Consider the following 16361-nt stretch of genomic DNA (forward strand, 5'->3'; position numbering starts at 1 on the left):
CCTGTCAATTTGCATTTTACCGTTCGTTAGTTGTTGGCCATCCGTTCATTCAACTGCAGATGCGTCCCTTAGTCAAAAAAATAGCCATGTAGACCAGTATTTTTGATCATTATGGAGCCGTATATTAGCGTCGTTAATGATTTCTGAGTGTGACACAAAATTTGTTTTTGATTGAAGAGTGTAACGCGGACCTCATGTTTAAGAGGTAGATGACGAATTTCGGCTGAGCATGACAAGGCTACAACTCTGTTTTTATTTCTTTGTAAGCAAAAACAGTCCTACCCCATCTCATTAAAGTGTAAAAGAAATCTTTGATTAAATATGGGTCCCCCTGAATGGTCAATAAATGTCATTGTCAGTCACTAAAGGTCAACTTGTAGGTATGGCAAAACACAGTTAAGAACTACACTTTTTGTGTCACAGAGCTTCTTTATTTTTGACACATAAACTCGAGAAAGAATACGTGATTTATGTATGAATTGTGCAAAACGTTATAGTTAACACTAAGGACAGTCTGCTGCTGAAAATCGTGTCAAAAGGTCATTAACGGTTGTTAATCGCACCATTTTTATGGCGTAAACTCGCATGAACACGCGGGTGGGGACCCATTCGTTTTTGCTTGCAAAAACAATGGTGTTGGTAAGTTTAAATGGTGTGTATAGTAAATTGGTAAATAGGATATAGAACATATAAAATGGAAATACATACGAAAGTCACCTTTCCATTTTTTTAGCCCGCAGTCGATAGTGACCGAAACAAATTTGCTTGGTAGTGCGCCTTAAGTCAAAATAGGTGGAGTATCACGGGTGTATCCTTGTTTTGTTTTCATAATTATCCCCGACCGGTAGATTAACATATTGCACATTTTCCATCATCTTTTATTAAAGCCTTGAGTTCCGTGTACTAACTAAACTACGCTCTTTGTCTTTGCAGGTGTGTATGATTCCGCTTTTGATCGTTCTTGGTGTGCTTGGCATTAAAGATCTCATAGAGGACGTACAACGTCACCACATGGACACTCGCATCAATTCCCAGCTGGTGGAAACGTTTTGCCAGTAAGTCCGTTAATATGTATTCATACCGCGACCTTCACAACACATATACTATTGCGCTAAGTTATTAAATTGAAGGTAGTTGCCAGCGTGTTTACCTTTTGCAACGGCCCTTCTTTCATTAACTGATATGTATGTTAGTGAAACGAAATTCATGCTTATAGTAAACTATTTGTTGATAAAGTTGCTTACTAAGAAACTCAATACAGTCACGCTTTTGCTTCACGACTGCTCTTTCGCGACTCTGGCGCATTTGTTGTGATTTGCAAATTTGCAGGCGCAGACAATATTGCTAGCATTTGGACTAAGTGCAATTGTATTTTCTGGAAGCACGATTTATATATATTTGCACATAGGTAAATTTCTGAAAAACTATTGTTTCATTGTGTTGTATGAGAGTTTAAAATGCAAATTTATACGGGATTATGCGGTACAACAGTTGTTGTCGTTGTGGGGAGAAGAGGGGGTCTGTGTGAACAGGCAGTTTAAAAAGTAAAGAGAATGTGGGCAGTTACACTTTTTTGTACATGTGTGCCCACAAGGTGTCTGCAAAACACTACTTGGAGTCCTGAAACTGTTACCGCAAACCACACTGTTTAAAGCAGTAGATGGCTTACAAAAGGCCTTGTGTTGGCTTCTGTACTCTTTCTGGCTTTAACATTTTAAATGACTCAAGACAGACAGGTGGATGTAACAGCGGCATTCGATTTTGTGTCTGGAAACAACTCTGTTATAATCACTTTTTGTGTGAAGAGTGTACAGTACCTGCATACTTTCGTATTGAAAAAAATGATCAAACGCAACAAAATGGCGCAATGTGTAAACTGTAGATGTTAATAGGAGGAGGCTGAAGAAAACGTTTGGCAATTAATTACAAAGCCAAGCGTGCAGAACATGAGAGTTTTCGCTCATTTAAGGACTCATTATTACTTTATGACGAAAAGTTAGGCGTACGTATTCTAGCATGTAGCCGCAATCAACGACATTGAGGATCGCAAACATTGTCGACTTTGTATATTTATTTGTTTCTTATTTCTTCTTGGCACCAGATTGGCCCTCTTCAGCATTATCATAGGATTTGAGAACACTCTAGTGTGTTGGTAGTACGAGGAAATCTTGAGTACATATTTGAGCACTTATTAGTTGAGTACGTCAAGGCCTCAGGAGTCTCCCGTTGAATAACTTGGTAAACAGGATGCTGTGTAAGATTTACTCAAGGATTCTATGAATTTAATATTACCTTTGCCTACCAGCACATAACAAAAAAAAAACACCCACGTTCAGTTGCCGACTTAAAAGTGTCGCTAGTTATTTTTATTTTTTTGCTCTGTCAGTTGCAAATATTGAGTTCTTAGTTGTTTGTGTTTTAAGACAAAAACTTAGTCAGCTGAAGTGTTTAGCTACAAATTTCCAATAGCATCCACGATAAGGATATGGAATTAGCGTAGATCATTACGCTGTAGAAAATGAACAAGGGTCAAATTCGAATCAAACGAATAGTTGACAAAAGTCATGCAGTATTGACGTTGGTTTGGGCAAACGTTCTTCGTAAGTCCGGGTAATGAAACGTACATTTCTATTGAACGCGTTTTGGCTGTCTTTTAATAGTGTCGTATAAAGGGGAATGTAAACGAATGTAACGGTAAAGAGAAAAACTGATGTCCGATTGAAAGAAAATACTTTCACTTCATAGTTAAGCCTTCACTACAGGCCAAAATATTCGTGTTCCGAAACACAAAAAAAAACATGTGTTATGCTATTGCCACAACACCGCTGTTCACCTTTGACATTGCATTAACTCGTCAAAGCAAGTTCTCGTATTATCGATTTAAGGCAGTTTAATTTCTGTTCTAAGATTTTATGTTTAAAATTATTAAGAATTACATTAAAATGTTAATGTAAACGATATCTATAGCAAACTAAATTTGTAGGCGGGAGTTCGATTTGAATATCGGCTAACAGGGTGCACAGGACAAAAAAGGTTGGGAACCAATGGGTTAGATTTGGTCAGGATCGCCAAACAATCCCCAATGCGCTGTAAAAAGGCCGTTTTTGACCCTCTTCGAAATTTAAGTTTGTTCACAGCGTTATTGCTTTCTGTTGGGCTCACCATACTTGCAGGGCCGTACGAAAGTTTTTTTTTTAGAAAATAACGTACTTTTTATAAGAGTGTAACAGTTTCAAAAACTGTGTTTGATAACTGAAATCAGTCCGAGGACCACCCGCCCAAAAACCGCACCCCGCAACTTGCAAAAACAACCCACAACTCTACGTCAGAAATCAGTTCAGTTGGGGAAGAAAACCGCAATACTGTCAATACTGCACAGCTTGTTGAACGTGGATAAAATAATTTGGTACCGTCGTCTTTTGCACGTAAAAATAATCATAGAATAACTTAAGGAATTTGCATACAAGCGTAAGGAACCATTTCGTGTCTGCTTGTAGAAACAGGCGTGTTGGTAAATACTGGCTAGAGATAAGGACCCAATTTGATTTAGATAACAAATGTATAACCGTTGTAAATATGGGAAATTGTGTATGCGGTTAATCATCACGTAAGATTTAGTGCAGTGGTTCCCAACCTATGGGTCGCGACCCAAAGTTGGGTCGCTTGTTTTAGTGACAATTACAGCATCTACTTTTTGACGCCTCGTAGCGTTACTTTTATATTACCCAGGGCTTTGAATTGTTGCCCAATAATAACTTCATCACAACTTTTCTTTGTGTGGTTAAAACTGTTTGTGACGTCATAAAGTGATGTGTTAGCTCACAGTAGAGCGTTGTCTGACAAATAATGCCTCGATTCAGCTCCAAGTTCGGAATAAATGGAAATGTTTGGTCGTAAAAAACAACAGCGTTTGTTCGTTGTAAGGTTATTGATTTGCTAAACTGGCGTAGTAATTTTCAAAAAACTTTCCTATCTTACAGACAAACATACAACTAAAATAGCATGTGCATGGGTCGCGAGAAACCACAAAACTAAATTTTGGTAAGTATTTGGGTCGCGTTAAAAAAAGGTTGGGAACCACTGATTTAGTGCATATAAATGCAAATATATATACTGAAGTCTTATTTTTAGTATACACCCAGAGATGTAAATAATTGCAGATGTTATCTTATTGTATAAACGAGAACATAACAGGAAACATAAAATGTATTGGCAATTCCAGCTAATGTTTACTCGGCTCCCCGGCAGAGTACGAGCATGTTTGCTCAGAACAGACGCGTTTTGTTTTCTACAATGGTCATATTGCAGTGTTTTCTTAAGCATCTTTTTATTTGACATGTTGAAATATTCAAAATTATTGATGGGAATTTACGCAAACAAGGTTTTTTTTATTTTATAGGCTTAAATATTGTTTCATTTTATAGAAGGATCAGTGTTTGACATTTTACCAGCTATCCAGGAAAAATGGTATTTTAATGCTCTAATGATTTACTGCGCTAACAAATGTCTACATGTCGTATGTGCGAAAACTATACCTTTTTTTCTGGCGGCTTAAATAGGAGGTTGTTTGTATTTAACGAGTTATTTAGCCGATTGGAAATTATTCAGTGCAATAAAACCATCGCGTTTTTGTGTAACAAACAGTGGTACTTGTGTGATCTTGGCATGCGGGGGATGAAAAAGTTCCAGTCTCTGTGACCTAAAGAAACCGATTCAACACAGCCACGTTAAGCACCTAAAGCTATGTGAGAAATGTTTGTACGACTGTTGTTTGAAATATTTTGTACAAGCCATTTGACAGTTTTCGTTGCTGGTTTATCGTCGTTATTTGCAAGTTTCCTCATTAAGGCTCAATGTTTTTTACATGGATGTATCTAACCACATATTGTTGTTTTGATTTAAAAGGTAGTACTTCGTCAGTTTAAGTAACAGGTGAAGTTGTTTTTTGATTTTTGGTATCCTTTGTTTAATAAGCAAAGTGTCCGACACAGTTCAAACAATAACGATCGTAAAGTAAGGTTAGCCTAATTAACTTGTTTACCAATGGCTAATCCAAGCTCGTGTGGTTGAGAAGGCTGCAAACTCGCCACTAACTATAGAGATGTCAGTCTGTTTGTCATAGGTCGGTGCTTGTTCCCAACCAGCAGCTGGTAAAGTGTGGTGACCTGTTGTAACGTGCCCGGCAACAGCGTGGAAAATGTATTACTAGAATTTAGTGAGTGCAGTGGTGTAGACAGAATAGTAAAATGTTCGTGCTTTGAAGATAGACAGGCACATTAAACGCCAAATCAAAGACATGGCTAACGTTTAATGAAAGTAGGTCAAGTATCTTGAAATTTGCTTTTGTTCAACATATGAATGGATTATGTACTGTATATTACGATTCACTTGGAAGTTAATTTTTAGCTTGATGCTATTGTTTGAGGAAAGGAAACTTTAACTTTGACCTAATGGTATGCCATCAGATCTAACAAAGAACACTTAACTTACTGTGGAATTTTTGGAAAATTATAACAATTGTATTAATGTATGTTATGCTTACAGCCCTACTACTAACGCTTTACTGTTTCGATTTACACGTTTTGGACGCCTCACACTAGAAGCTAGGGCATTTACTTCTGACGGAAGTGTTTTGTAACTAAAATAATTAGGCACTTTGAGCAATCCAGTCTGCAGGAACGCGACTTTGGACATTTTCCAGCTAAGGTTATCTTTTTGTTAAATCCCACACGATCTCGAAATACTTTAGTTAAGAGGAAATCTTGGACAGTTGCGCAGGTTTTGGGCTCCAAGAGTTAAACAGTATATCACTTACTGTCTGCCAAGCATTTTTGACCCAGAGTACCCGCAACACTGTTTCCAACTCTTGTGAAGTCACTATAATAATAGCTTCATAACTTGGGATTTTCTTGTTTGACTGCTTTTTTGGCCGATTTTGAGACACGATGTTAGAACCAAATACACCTAACATTAAGCCTGATATGATCTGGTTTTTTATTCGCATAAAGCTGCAGTGAAGTTTAGCCAATACTATAGCTGGGTGTGACGTAAGTCCTAAATTCATACGCAATAGAACATAAACAGGGCGTGTCATACTCCGGTTTTTGTGAGAATATAAAGCATATCTTGCTTCGATGAATACGTATCAGTGTTTATGTGCTGTGTCCTATTCCATTTTCTTTTACTAATACTGTTGGCTCGTGTGCGAAAATTGCTTTAAAATAGCCTGATATAAGATAGATTCAATGAAAAGACACAGTTTCGAAACGCTTCCACAGTTCGAGTAAATTGGCCTTTAAGGATATGAAACGCCCAGTTAGTTGCGTAGTTATTCTGCGTCATCGAGAATAGCCCACGGGGTAAATTGACAACGGATATGTAGACCGAACGTTTAGCATGTACACTTCACAATAGGAGATTAACGACTTCATGATCGGGTCAAGGAACATGGCTGCGGATTTGAACTTTCTTTGTCTCGGTTAGTTGGGGAAATCCCCCTTAACGTGGCGCAGGTTGGAAAAGCCGTGGAAAGCAAATGTTTTGTATTCGCAACGCTGAAATCTGTCATGTCAGACCATGTTTAGATGGAAGTGTAATTGAGGCCTTATGCTTCACTGGTTGTTATGGTGTTTTCGTGTGGTAAGCATTTTTTAGTTTGTTAAGGTGTATTACGGATATGTTTTTTAACGCTGTGAGACATGTATGTATGTGACAAGAATAGACCAGCGGTTTTAAATGCTCTTGTGTATTTTAGAGGCAGACAGTCATTACCACGGACAACTGACGAAAGATAGTAAATCATTCAGTCAACTTCAGTTGAAATCAGTGAAAGTGCTAAAAAATCGTATGTAATCGTATGTATAATTAAGGTCATACATTGATGTTGGTATCACTCCTTCGATTTGTTTGTTTGTTCACGTGCATAATGTTTTGTGTTAGTTAATATTTAAACATCAGCCAAGTATCTCGACGTATCACTATTTCAAAATATTACTTGAACAGGTGATGTCTAGCATACCTTTGTACCCCTTGCATGTTGACTGATGACGCATAAAGCTCCTGAACAAATCATTGTAAAGGAAGTGATGTTGTTGTAAAAACGTTAAGTATGACTTAATCTTTCAAACCGTAAGGGTTGTTACTGTTTTATAACAATGTAGAACTAACGAGTGAAACTGACAAGCTCAATGAACTTTCAGGCTTAAGTGTGTGGTTTAAACAGCTTATTAACACAGTTGCTCGATCAGCGCTTTTCTGTTGCTTGATTTTACAGGCAGTAATTCGTTGTGAGGAGAAACTCCCAAGCAGTTGTCAATTTTAACACCGCAAAGATATTTTGCCTATTGTGTCGCATGTGCTTTGTTGTCTTTCGCTTTCAGTACACCATCGTAGGAGGTAAAATCTTTAAGCTCGGCGATGATACGAAAGTGTTGTAATACTGTAATAATTATCAAAAAGTTTCTTTAATTGTCTTTATATTTGGTGCTGTGGACTAACAGATTTTGCAATACGAATACCATTTGGTGGGCAATCTGGAATGACAATGTATTGGGTTGTATCCACATTTTACACTGTGGCGGGAAAACTCTAAATTAACCTGGGTAGAGAATTTTGGGGGATGTTTGATATGTCTAAATATTGTTTGCCCCGGTTCTGCTGGTTTTCTCCATTTTTTGCCGCCGGTCTGGCACGAAAAACGCCATTCGTCCGTAAATACCGTATCGTTTTTGTATTGTCTTTTAAGTATATTAAGCAGAAAACTAAGGTACATGAATGCGTTTTGCTTATAAGCGTAAATTATAACTGTAAGTGTAAAGTAATAAAAAGTTATAAGTTTAACTGCTTTGGGTATTTCAGATCTTTAACTGCTGTGGTTTTGCCCGTTCATTTTTTAGGCAGTATTTTTGTGACGTATCGTTTTAACGAACTTGTCAAGAGGTCCAGACCACAAACTATTTTTGACACCTTTGGGAAAACATTTTCAAGCTATTAGCGCGACTCATATGTTGAATTATTGATAAGCGTATCGTTATTGGCGTCTGCTCAGCGTGGGACAAAAGTGTTACCCTATTTCGAGTCCAATTATAAATCGAACATTAGCCCCATTTAACAAATATAAGAGAATTTTCCATTACCTCGCGGCTATAGCAATATGTCGTATTGGGAAAATTTCCTCTCAGACAGAAGCATGAACTGTGCACACACAGAATGGTGAATTTCAGTTTATAAAAAGTTTGTGCTTGAAAAGTGTGCTTTCTTTGTTATGTTCGTCGTAAAAGCTAGTCTGAGTGAGGTGGTTAAACAGCTCAGTTCGATGAATGTATTTGTTTTTTCAGTACCTACATGGTTTTGGATGCGCTGCGTTGGTTTACTACAACGCCTACTGGTCCAACTAGTCATGCATGTAGAATGCGTTTGCTTCCTTGAAGTGCTGCTTAAATTTAAACACTTTATGGACGAGGTGGTCGTTAGGCGTTCTGTTGGATTTTAAAAGATAGTCAGGTTGGTTGGTCGTTGTGTATTGAAACTGTGTATTGATTGTTACTTTCACAGTTTATAAAACGCAATTTGTGGTCTCTTTCTACGCCTGCTTTAAGTCCAGACAAACAAAGTTCAATGTTATAAAATGTTACTTCTGTTGTTACAACATTTCGGGTCAGACGTCTATTGAGTTGAAAATTAGGTTTTTTAACATTTTGAGCATCTGAATCCGAGCCAAATAAAAATTATTTTGAAATGAACTGATATGCCAATATTTACATTTACAGCAAACTGACATTGAAAATGTTCAACTTTGTTATCAGGGCTACACAAATGCATTTTTTGTAAAAATAGGCATTTGTAACACTGTGATTTACTATGGCCAGCAAGCTTACACAAAGGACAAAATTTGGCAAGAAGTCAGGGCACAAAAAGCGGTATGTGGCTCCAACACATATCCCGTTATCTTGGAAGCCTAATGAGAACTGGGTTCATTTAAGTACTGGGTCGAAGTACGAAAAACATTTGGAAACATTTCACAGTACGCGGTCGAAATACCGCGGCAACAAGATTCGGACAACCAAGTATACACTGCTGTCGTTTCTGCCAAAAAACTTATTCGAGCAATTTCACCGCCTGGCAAATTTTTATTTTCTTATACTGATCGGTCTAAATTTTATCCCGCAAATTAATGCGTTCGCCAAAGAAGTCAGTATGCTACCCCTTCTCTCTGTGCTCATTATGCAAGGCGCAAAAGACGCGTTTGAAGACTTCAGTCGTTACAAGCTGGACAAAGCCATCAACTGTTCCGTGGCCACCACATTCGGGTAAGTCGGCCTTTAACAATATTGGATCTTTTGTCTTTAACGAGCTGTAACTAACCACCTATTAATCTGTTTTGATTACATAAACAATTTTTTAGGATTCAAGGCCTACATCAGTTTTGAAAGATTACAGTTTCATTTGCGTCTTTTCACTACAAAAAGTTTTTACGCTAAAACGACAATGAGATGGGACATGGCTTTAAAAGGCTTTCTTTTTACTCGTCGCCAGCGATAACTGCTGTTCTAGTCGGGTTGTTTGCATACCATACCACATTAGTTTAGGAATGCTCAACAAGCGCAACGAGCCTTGCTATGATTTGAACAAACGCCAGTTTTCTAACGGCTATTTGGAATATTTTTTGTCTAATAGCCCAGTCCAGTATCCAGATAAACCAATTTCCATTTGGTTGCAGTAAATTGTGATATTTTGCCATTCTTTATGTAGGCTGAACTGTGATGACCCAGGCCAAACATACCAAACAAATACTGCAAAAATGTGGTTTGTACCAACTACACACAGTTTGCATGCTTTGTACCACAGTCCAACATTCGACTTTTTGCGTTATTCTGAATGTGCTGTGAACGAAAATTTGACATTAGCCTGTAACACAAATTAAAGTCGTATCGACTTGCTTTCTCGGATGCCAACAGACAAGAACGTTTTGCCGAACCAACCAATCTTTACAAACAATTACCACGAGTTGGCGCCACGAACGCGTTACAACGAGGATGGCCAAACGTAACCCCTGTGACGTCAAATCGCGACGCAATCATTTCCGATCGCAGGCGAAACGTTTTTCACGGCTTGCGTCACTTGTTTATGTCACGCACTGTGAGAGTTGCAGCTTTACGATTGATTGTTCTGTGTAAAGTTAGAAATATTAGATCTCACTTGTAGCAGTTTAACGATTAGACCAAATTGTTTCTTTGCTCTGTTTACACTTGTTGCTGCGCAGGTAGGCGGCTTCAAAGAAACAAAGCGGACGAGTGAAGCGGCGCACAGAGAAAAGGTGTTTTACGAGCGATTTTGGTCTATCTCCCAGACTGCCAGTCGTTCCTGCGAGTGATACACGCGTTTGTTTTTGCCTGTTGTCTGGTTTCCAGTGAAATACCGAAATGAACCGTCAGAACAAAGATCAGGCGACAGGTTAGGGTTACAGGCTCAAGCGGCCAGTCACGCGTGTTACTCAAATGGTGGCACGATAAAGAAATAGCTTTGTCGGTTTACAGTTCAGTTGTATTTCTACTGTAGTTCATTGGAATGTTTAGCATATTTATGATGTCACAATGCGTTTGTCAGCAGCCTACATTTAAGGTTACAAAGTGTGTCTTGACCAGTTGTATGTACTTACAGACAGCACGTATGATGTTTTAGCTTATTTAACAAGGATTGCGATTTTTACCACTTACACTTACTCAAAACGGTTTTTGTTATTACAGTGCTCATAGATAAAAGTTCTTGAGGGTCCTTATGAGTAAGAAACTCATCTAGTCACAAAGGCTGACTAGAATACTTGGCAGTGTTTATTTCTTAAAATTATGTTTTGCAAAAGAAACAGACAAGGCTAAGTAGTTGCCAAAAAGTATGTGCATTATTTTTTTTTTTTTTTACTAGCTGTCTTTTACACACACCAACACCAATGAAGCAAGTAGCAACGCATAACAAAAACTTTTTAGTGATCTGGTCTGTAATGTAACTGTATGCCATGGCAACACATATTCCAAATGGAAATATAAATGGCCATGCCATTGTTGACTCTGAAAGCAATGTGAACAGAAATTCAAGTATATTGTCAAGTGCCCGGAGTATTCAAGATTTCCTACATTTCAAGAAAAGGTGTGTACTTTAAAAATTGGCAGTGTAAAAACCTGTTGAAGCATGTAGTTTTTACTTTTAGAAAGTGCCTCTATGCTTGTTGATGATTAACACTACTATTTGTTGCAGGAGAATACGAGGGGAACACAAAGTCAGAACACTTGCACCCCCTCATGTCCTTCAGAATGAAACTTATACGCACAACAATGACCAACTTATGCAAATCAAAAAGTTGCATGACATCTATGCAAAAAATAAAATACGAACTACTAAGTACACTCTCTTATCTTTTATACCAAAAAACCTCTTTGAACAGTTCCATCGATTCGCAAACTGTTACTTCGTGTTTATTATCTTGCTAAACTTTGTACCGGCAATTGAAGCTGTTCAGCCCTTCTTGTCCATGGCTCCTGTGATTTTGATACTGTTAGTACAAGCATTTAAAGACTCCATTGAGGATTATGGAAGACATAAAAATGACAGGGAAATAAATAGTGCACCAGCAGAAGTCTACAGCAGGTAAATTTTGTCTTTTGGTGGCATGTTTAGATTTTCATTATCTCTTGGGTAAGTTTTCTCATTTTTTCTCTCTCATTTTTGTACAATTGGCAATTAGTTACTTGTAAAAAATAGTTAGAATGACCATGTGAGAAAATATTGAACACTTAAAAGAATGAGAAGAGTGTGTTGCAAGAATGTTGAATTTATTGTCACCTTGGCAGGAGTTTGTCCTGGGGCTATAGCAGGTATCTAGATTGTTGTTGCCTTATGGCTTATATCTAGTACATCAGTAGCCTGGAGTAAGATTGATTCTTTCTGTGGGCCACTATCACTAAAACTATTTTGCACTTGTCAAACTCTAATGGTCTTAAAATCAATTTCAAAGTATTGCTATATTTTATCGAAGTCTTTGTATCATTAAACAAATTACTATGCAGTTCAAGCATACTCAGAAAAAGTTTAACTGTGGATATAACGGTGTTACACAATGTCCCTTGGAAAATAAACAGAAAACACTGAACTGCTAAACTTAGTGCTCTGCATGTGTACAGGGTTTGTGCCTTTGAAACAAGATTTTTAAATGTAAACGACTCACAGTCGCCCGTGCGTTGATTAAAGCGTTCATCACAAGACGTCGTTTAGCGCAGGCATTTCTCCACATTTCGTCAATTATTAATATGGTCAGGATCGCTTGGCAACGGCATAAATGGCCACGTGTTGTTTGCTTAAGGCCCCATGCTATCTTTTGTCGAAAGTGTGATCTCTGTATCTTTTTCAATTCCCGATACTATCACAAGTTATATTATCTAATAATTAACAAACTTTTTACAGGCATATGTTACCTCTTACCTGTCAAAAAAATTTGCTTAGTCATTGTGCTGTACGATTACGTCATGATTTTTTTTTGGCGAGAGCAAATTTTTTCGATAAATTTTCTCGATTTCCAGGGGTGTGTGACGCGACAAGCGTGTGATATTGCGTATTTCCGAAATGAAAATTGCATTGGCGGCTTTTTGTCGTTTGTGGTAAATAAGTGCGTGACATTACAGGGGCCTTTGTCGGCTGACTTGTTTACACTATTCGTGATCGACCTTCGTGTTAAATGGAAAATCTGTTGTTTGTTTTCTCGAACATATACTGACGACATACTTAACGTTTTTTCCTGGATATTGGCATTGTTGGGACTAAATTGTTGTTGGTTTTTTATTTGTTTAAGTTCAAGATCACTCATTGTATGATCGTTACCTTTTACAAATGGTGTGGCATTGTTTTGAAACGCCCTGTTACAGGCAAAGTTTATCTAAGAATGACAACATTCTATCCACCGTATCTGTTAAAGTTTTGCTGTTACCTGTTCTAATCCCCATCAGACGACATCGTGTAATAATAGAACGAAATGCCGAGAAGCATTTCCTTGCCTTCTGCTTCTTCGAGAATTTCGTCCATTGAAACGGAAATTGCCGTAGGCATTGAAATGTTGTATAGTGACTGTTATGTTACAAGGGAAGTTGTGAAATTTTATAAGGTTGTAGTGTAAGTCTCTTTTCTTATGTTCGACATTTTTTGCCATGTCGGTTTTGAGAAATTAATCACGGTTTTTGAACAACATATTTTGGTTTTGGTTTATTTACCGTGTCAGCGTAACTTTGGGAAATCATGTACCACCGCAAAACCAAACAAATTTGTACATTTAGAGTACCCGAGATGTTGCTTGCTTACGTCCACTGTTCTGGTTAATCACACCGAAAGAAGTTGTGTTTTTATGAAGCGCTCTTTGTTGTCGCGTGTAATTCGTCATTTTTGCGTGCTGTCGAAAAATCTTGCAGTGGCTTACTGACCAATCAACCGGAAGCAATTAAAGCAGAGCGGAAGTTCTAGTGCGATGTACCTGCTGCTATAATCAGCGCTAATTGATAACAATGGTTGATTACGTGGTCACAACAACACCAACCATCGATATTTTTAGTATGTTATATCACAGCTTATCTGCGTCAAAATGACCTAAAAACAAACTATTTAGTGCAAACTTGTTGTGACTTCACGCAGTTAGTAAGTGATAACGTATTTGCGCTACTGTCTGTAAAAATCCGCCCAACAGGACGTGTGCTCTAACGGAACCGGTGTCAATCTATCAACCCTTGATAAACGACTTGAAATGCTTCAAGCAAAGACACCAGTTTCCGTTTTTCTTCCCCACCCAGTTACCGCGTCCTATCGAACTTCACAGAAATAAGTTAACACTACAGTTTTGCATTGTACCTTGTGTCAAATTGTTTGGCAAAAGCACCAACAACACAGTTTTTATTTGTTTCCTCAAGCATGTGGCTCCAGTACAATTTGACACTGGATTACACTGTGGTTTGTTATTGTCACGGGGAAACAGATGTGGTTAACATTTCCACAAAAGTAATATGACTATGTGTTTTTCGTTTGTTTGTGTTCAAATTCTGTTGGTCTTGGGAACTGCGTCATCAAACTAAAACGATCGTTTTTCGTTCCCCACTTTGACTCAATACCGTTACTGTCAACAGCGGAAAGTCCCTGCTAGTTCGCCCAATTTTCCTGCTACCGTCTGCCTCTCAAACGTGGTATGTGATCGTCACGTTACAGCCTTCCATCTCATGGGCTTTATGGACGTAGTTTCGGTCCGTGATCATTGTAGTTTCAGTCCAAACGTAAGAGCGACATAACGCCAACCGGTGAAAAGTTCACATAGTTCGTTGGACTATTTGATCCAACTAGCTTGCGTATTTAGTTTGTGACGTAAACTGGTATTGTTTTTCTTGGTGGCCATAGCCTTGTTGGCCCCACAATGCGTTGTGTTACGGTTGAATAAAAACACACCTTGCACTGACGCAGGCCTGCGTAGCCTTGAAAAGAATTTTTGCTATAAATAGACCTTTTTCAGCCTGTGAGACCAGTCATGTGATCGTGACGTGTTGCGTTCCTTTTCAGCTTCAAATTTGCGGTGTGCTTGATTTGTGGTAATACTGAAGCATTTTTTTAGTCAATGCAACCTTCCAAGCACCACAATGTCACAGGCTATTCATTTTACAAACCCCATTAAACATCTGGTCAATTATTTATAATTAATGATGTTATGACACCACTGAACTCATTTTATATGCTTCATCTATTTGGTGGTTGCATGTTTTGTGTTTTGGTTTTACATCCAACTGGAAAAAATACCTCGATTATAAATTTTTTGTTGTTTCTAGCTCCGACAATAAATACCACCAAGTGAAGTGGTCCCAGCTGCAGGTCGGAGATATTGTTCGCGTTCTATGCAATAGAGTAATTCCAGCCGATGTCCTTCTACTTCATTCCTCTGATGCTGATGGACTTTGCTACATCGAGACTTCCAACATCGACGGAGAGTCCAACTTAAAACAAAGGATGGTTGTGAAGCGCCACTGGGGCGATTTGTCGGTAAGGCTCCTGGCACATTATCTTTAAGTGTGTCTGACTGCATTACTTTTTTATGATCTGTGCACAGTTTTTGAAACTGTGAATACATTTAGTGTATTGTTTTTCTTTTTTTGCCTCATTCCCAAAATGTGATGTAATCATCTTAATAAAGACATTGTTTTTCACAAAATGTAAGGCAGAATGCAGCACCCTAAACTAAAATAGGAAAGATACGAAGTACGGGTATGTCAGAATTTACCCTGTGCCGGTTAAAAGAGCTCCAAATTTCAGCTGATAGAATAAGTTGTGTGGATTTTTAACCAGAAAAATGTTTTACAGTCCAACGAGTTCCATCCCGAAGAGTTCAAAAGCATTATTGAGTGTCAAACACCAAACAGTGAAATATACAAGTTCCATGGCAATATGTAAGTTAAATGAAACATAACAAAGTGTGACTTGGCAAAAGGTCTTTAAAGTGTGACTTATTGACTCCAAAAAAAGCAGCAGTTTGTTTGTGTTGATACACATGTGGTTGTTACCTGTAAAGCATACAAAACTTGCAATAGCACTTTATTTAAAAATAACTGTTCAGCATCTATCTATTCTAAAGTTATATTTTCAAAACACTCAATTGCCTAACTTTTAGTGAAGTGACAAAGGTTTTGATGTGGCTTTCATTTGGCTTTAAAAGCAACAAAACAAATAATAACATTGAAGCATTTTGTGACAACAATTAGGCATATGTGAAAAGGGAGGATATAGCCTTCTTATTGTTTCCTGCTGATGTCACAATGCACTGTTTATGCTATCCCTGGTTTCAATGCTGCATCAGAAAAATTATTTGGCATTTAATAGCAGTGTAGTCTATACTTTCACAAAATTAGATGTTTTCACAAATTTAGAGAATAACAAAAATGATTTCTCCTGCCTAATAAATGGCTGCTGTTGTAAGAACAGTGTATAATCTATTAAAATAGTAGATCACATGCCAAAATTAAAGGACTGTGAAAATACATGTAAAATTGAAATGTTAGTTTCATGAAAGTACATCCAATAACTTACACTGCTGGATGTTTTTTACACTACACAAGAATAGTTGTACACTACACAAGAATAGCCTTTGTCCAAGTGTCATGTGACGCTTGTCTCCATTTTTTGTTGACTCTTGTTACACATTAACGTCTTGAGCCGTTTTTAGGTTTATCTTAGGAAACATGTAAAGAGAACAGGCACGAGTCAATATTTGTCTGTTGACATTAGGACCTGAGAATGAAATAAAGTAGAATGACTGCCCTGTAAAGTTTTAATTTTCCATTTTATTGAAGTACTGT

At 37.8% G+C, this 16361-nt stretch overlaps 1 protein-coding gene across 3 annotated transcripts in view; it reads left to right on the forward strand.

Annotated features, from left to right (window-relative positions):
• LOC145237016 (phospholipid-transporting ATPase VD-like) overlaps positions 1-16361 on the forward strand; it is a 32384-nt gene that overhangs the window by 1232 nt on the left and 14791 nt on the right. The window contains exons 1-4 of one of the 3 annotated variants that reach the window (XM_080099710.1): positions 10881-11142; positions 11251-11640; positions 14841-15051; positions 15370-15455. In XM_080099710.1, the coding sequence (XP_079955836.1) occupies positions 11012-11142; positions 11251-11640; positions 14841-15051; positions 15370-15455 (818 nt within the window). In that variant the 5' untranslated portion in view covers positions 10881-11011. Of the gene's footprint in view, positions 1-933; positions 1056-8713; positions 9309-10880; positions 11143-11250; positions 11641-14840; positions 15052-15369; positions 15456-16361 lie in introns of those variants that run through there. The other 2 variants (XM_080099709.1, XM_080099711.1) reach the window with 2 other exon arrangements.

The sequence above is a fragment of the Phallusia mammillata genome, chromosome 7 (genome assembly GCF_965637545.1).
Source record: "Phallusia mammillata chromosome 7, kaPhaMamm4.hap1.1, whole genome shotgun sequence".
Taxonomy (NCBI): domain Eukaryota; kingdom Metazoa; phylum Chordata; class Ascidiacea; order Phlebobranchia; family Ascidiidae; genus Phallusia; species Phallusia mammillata.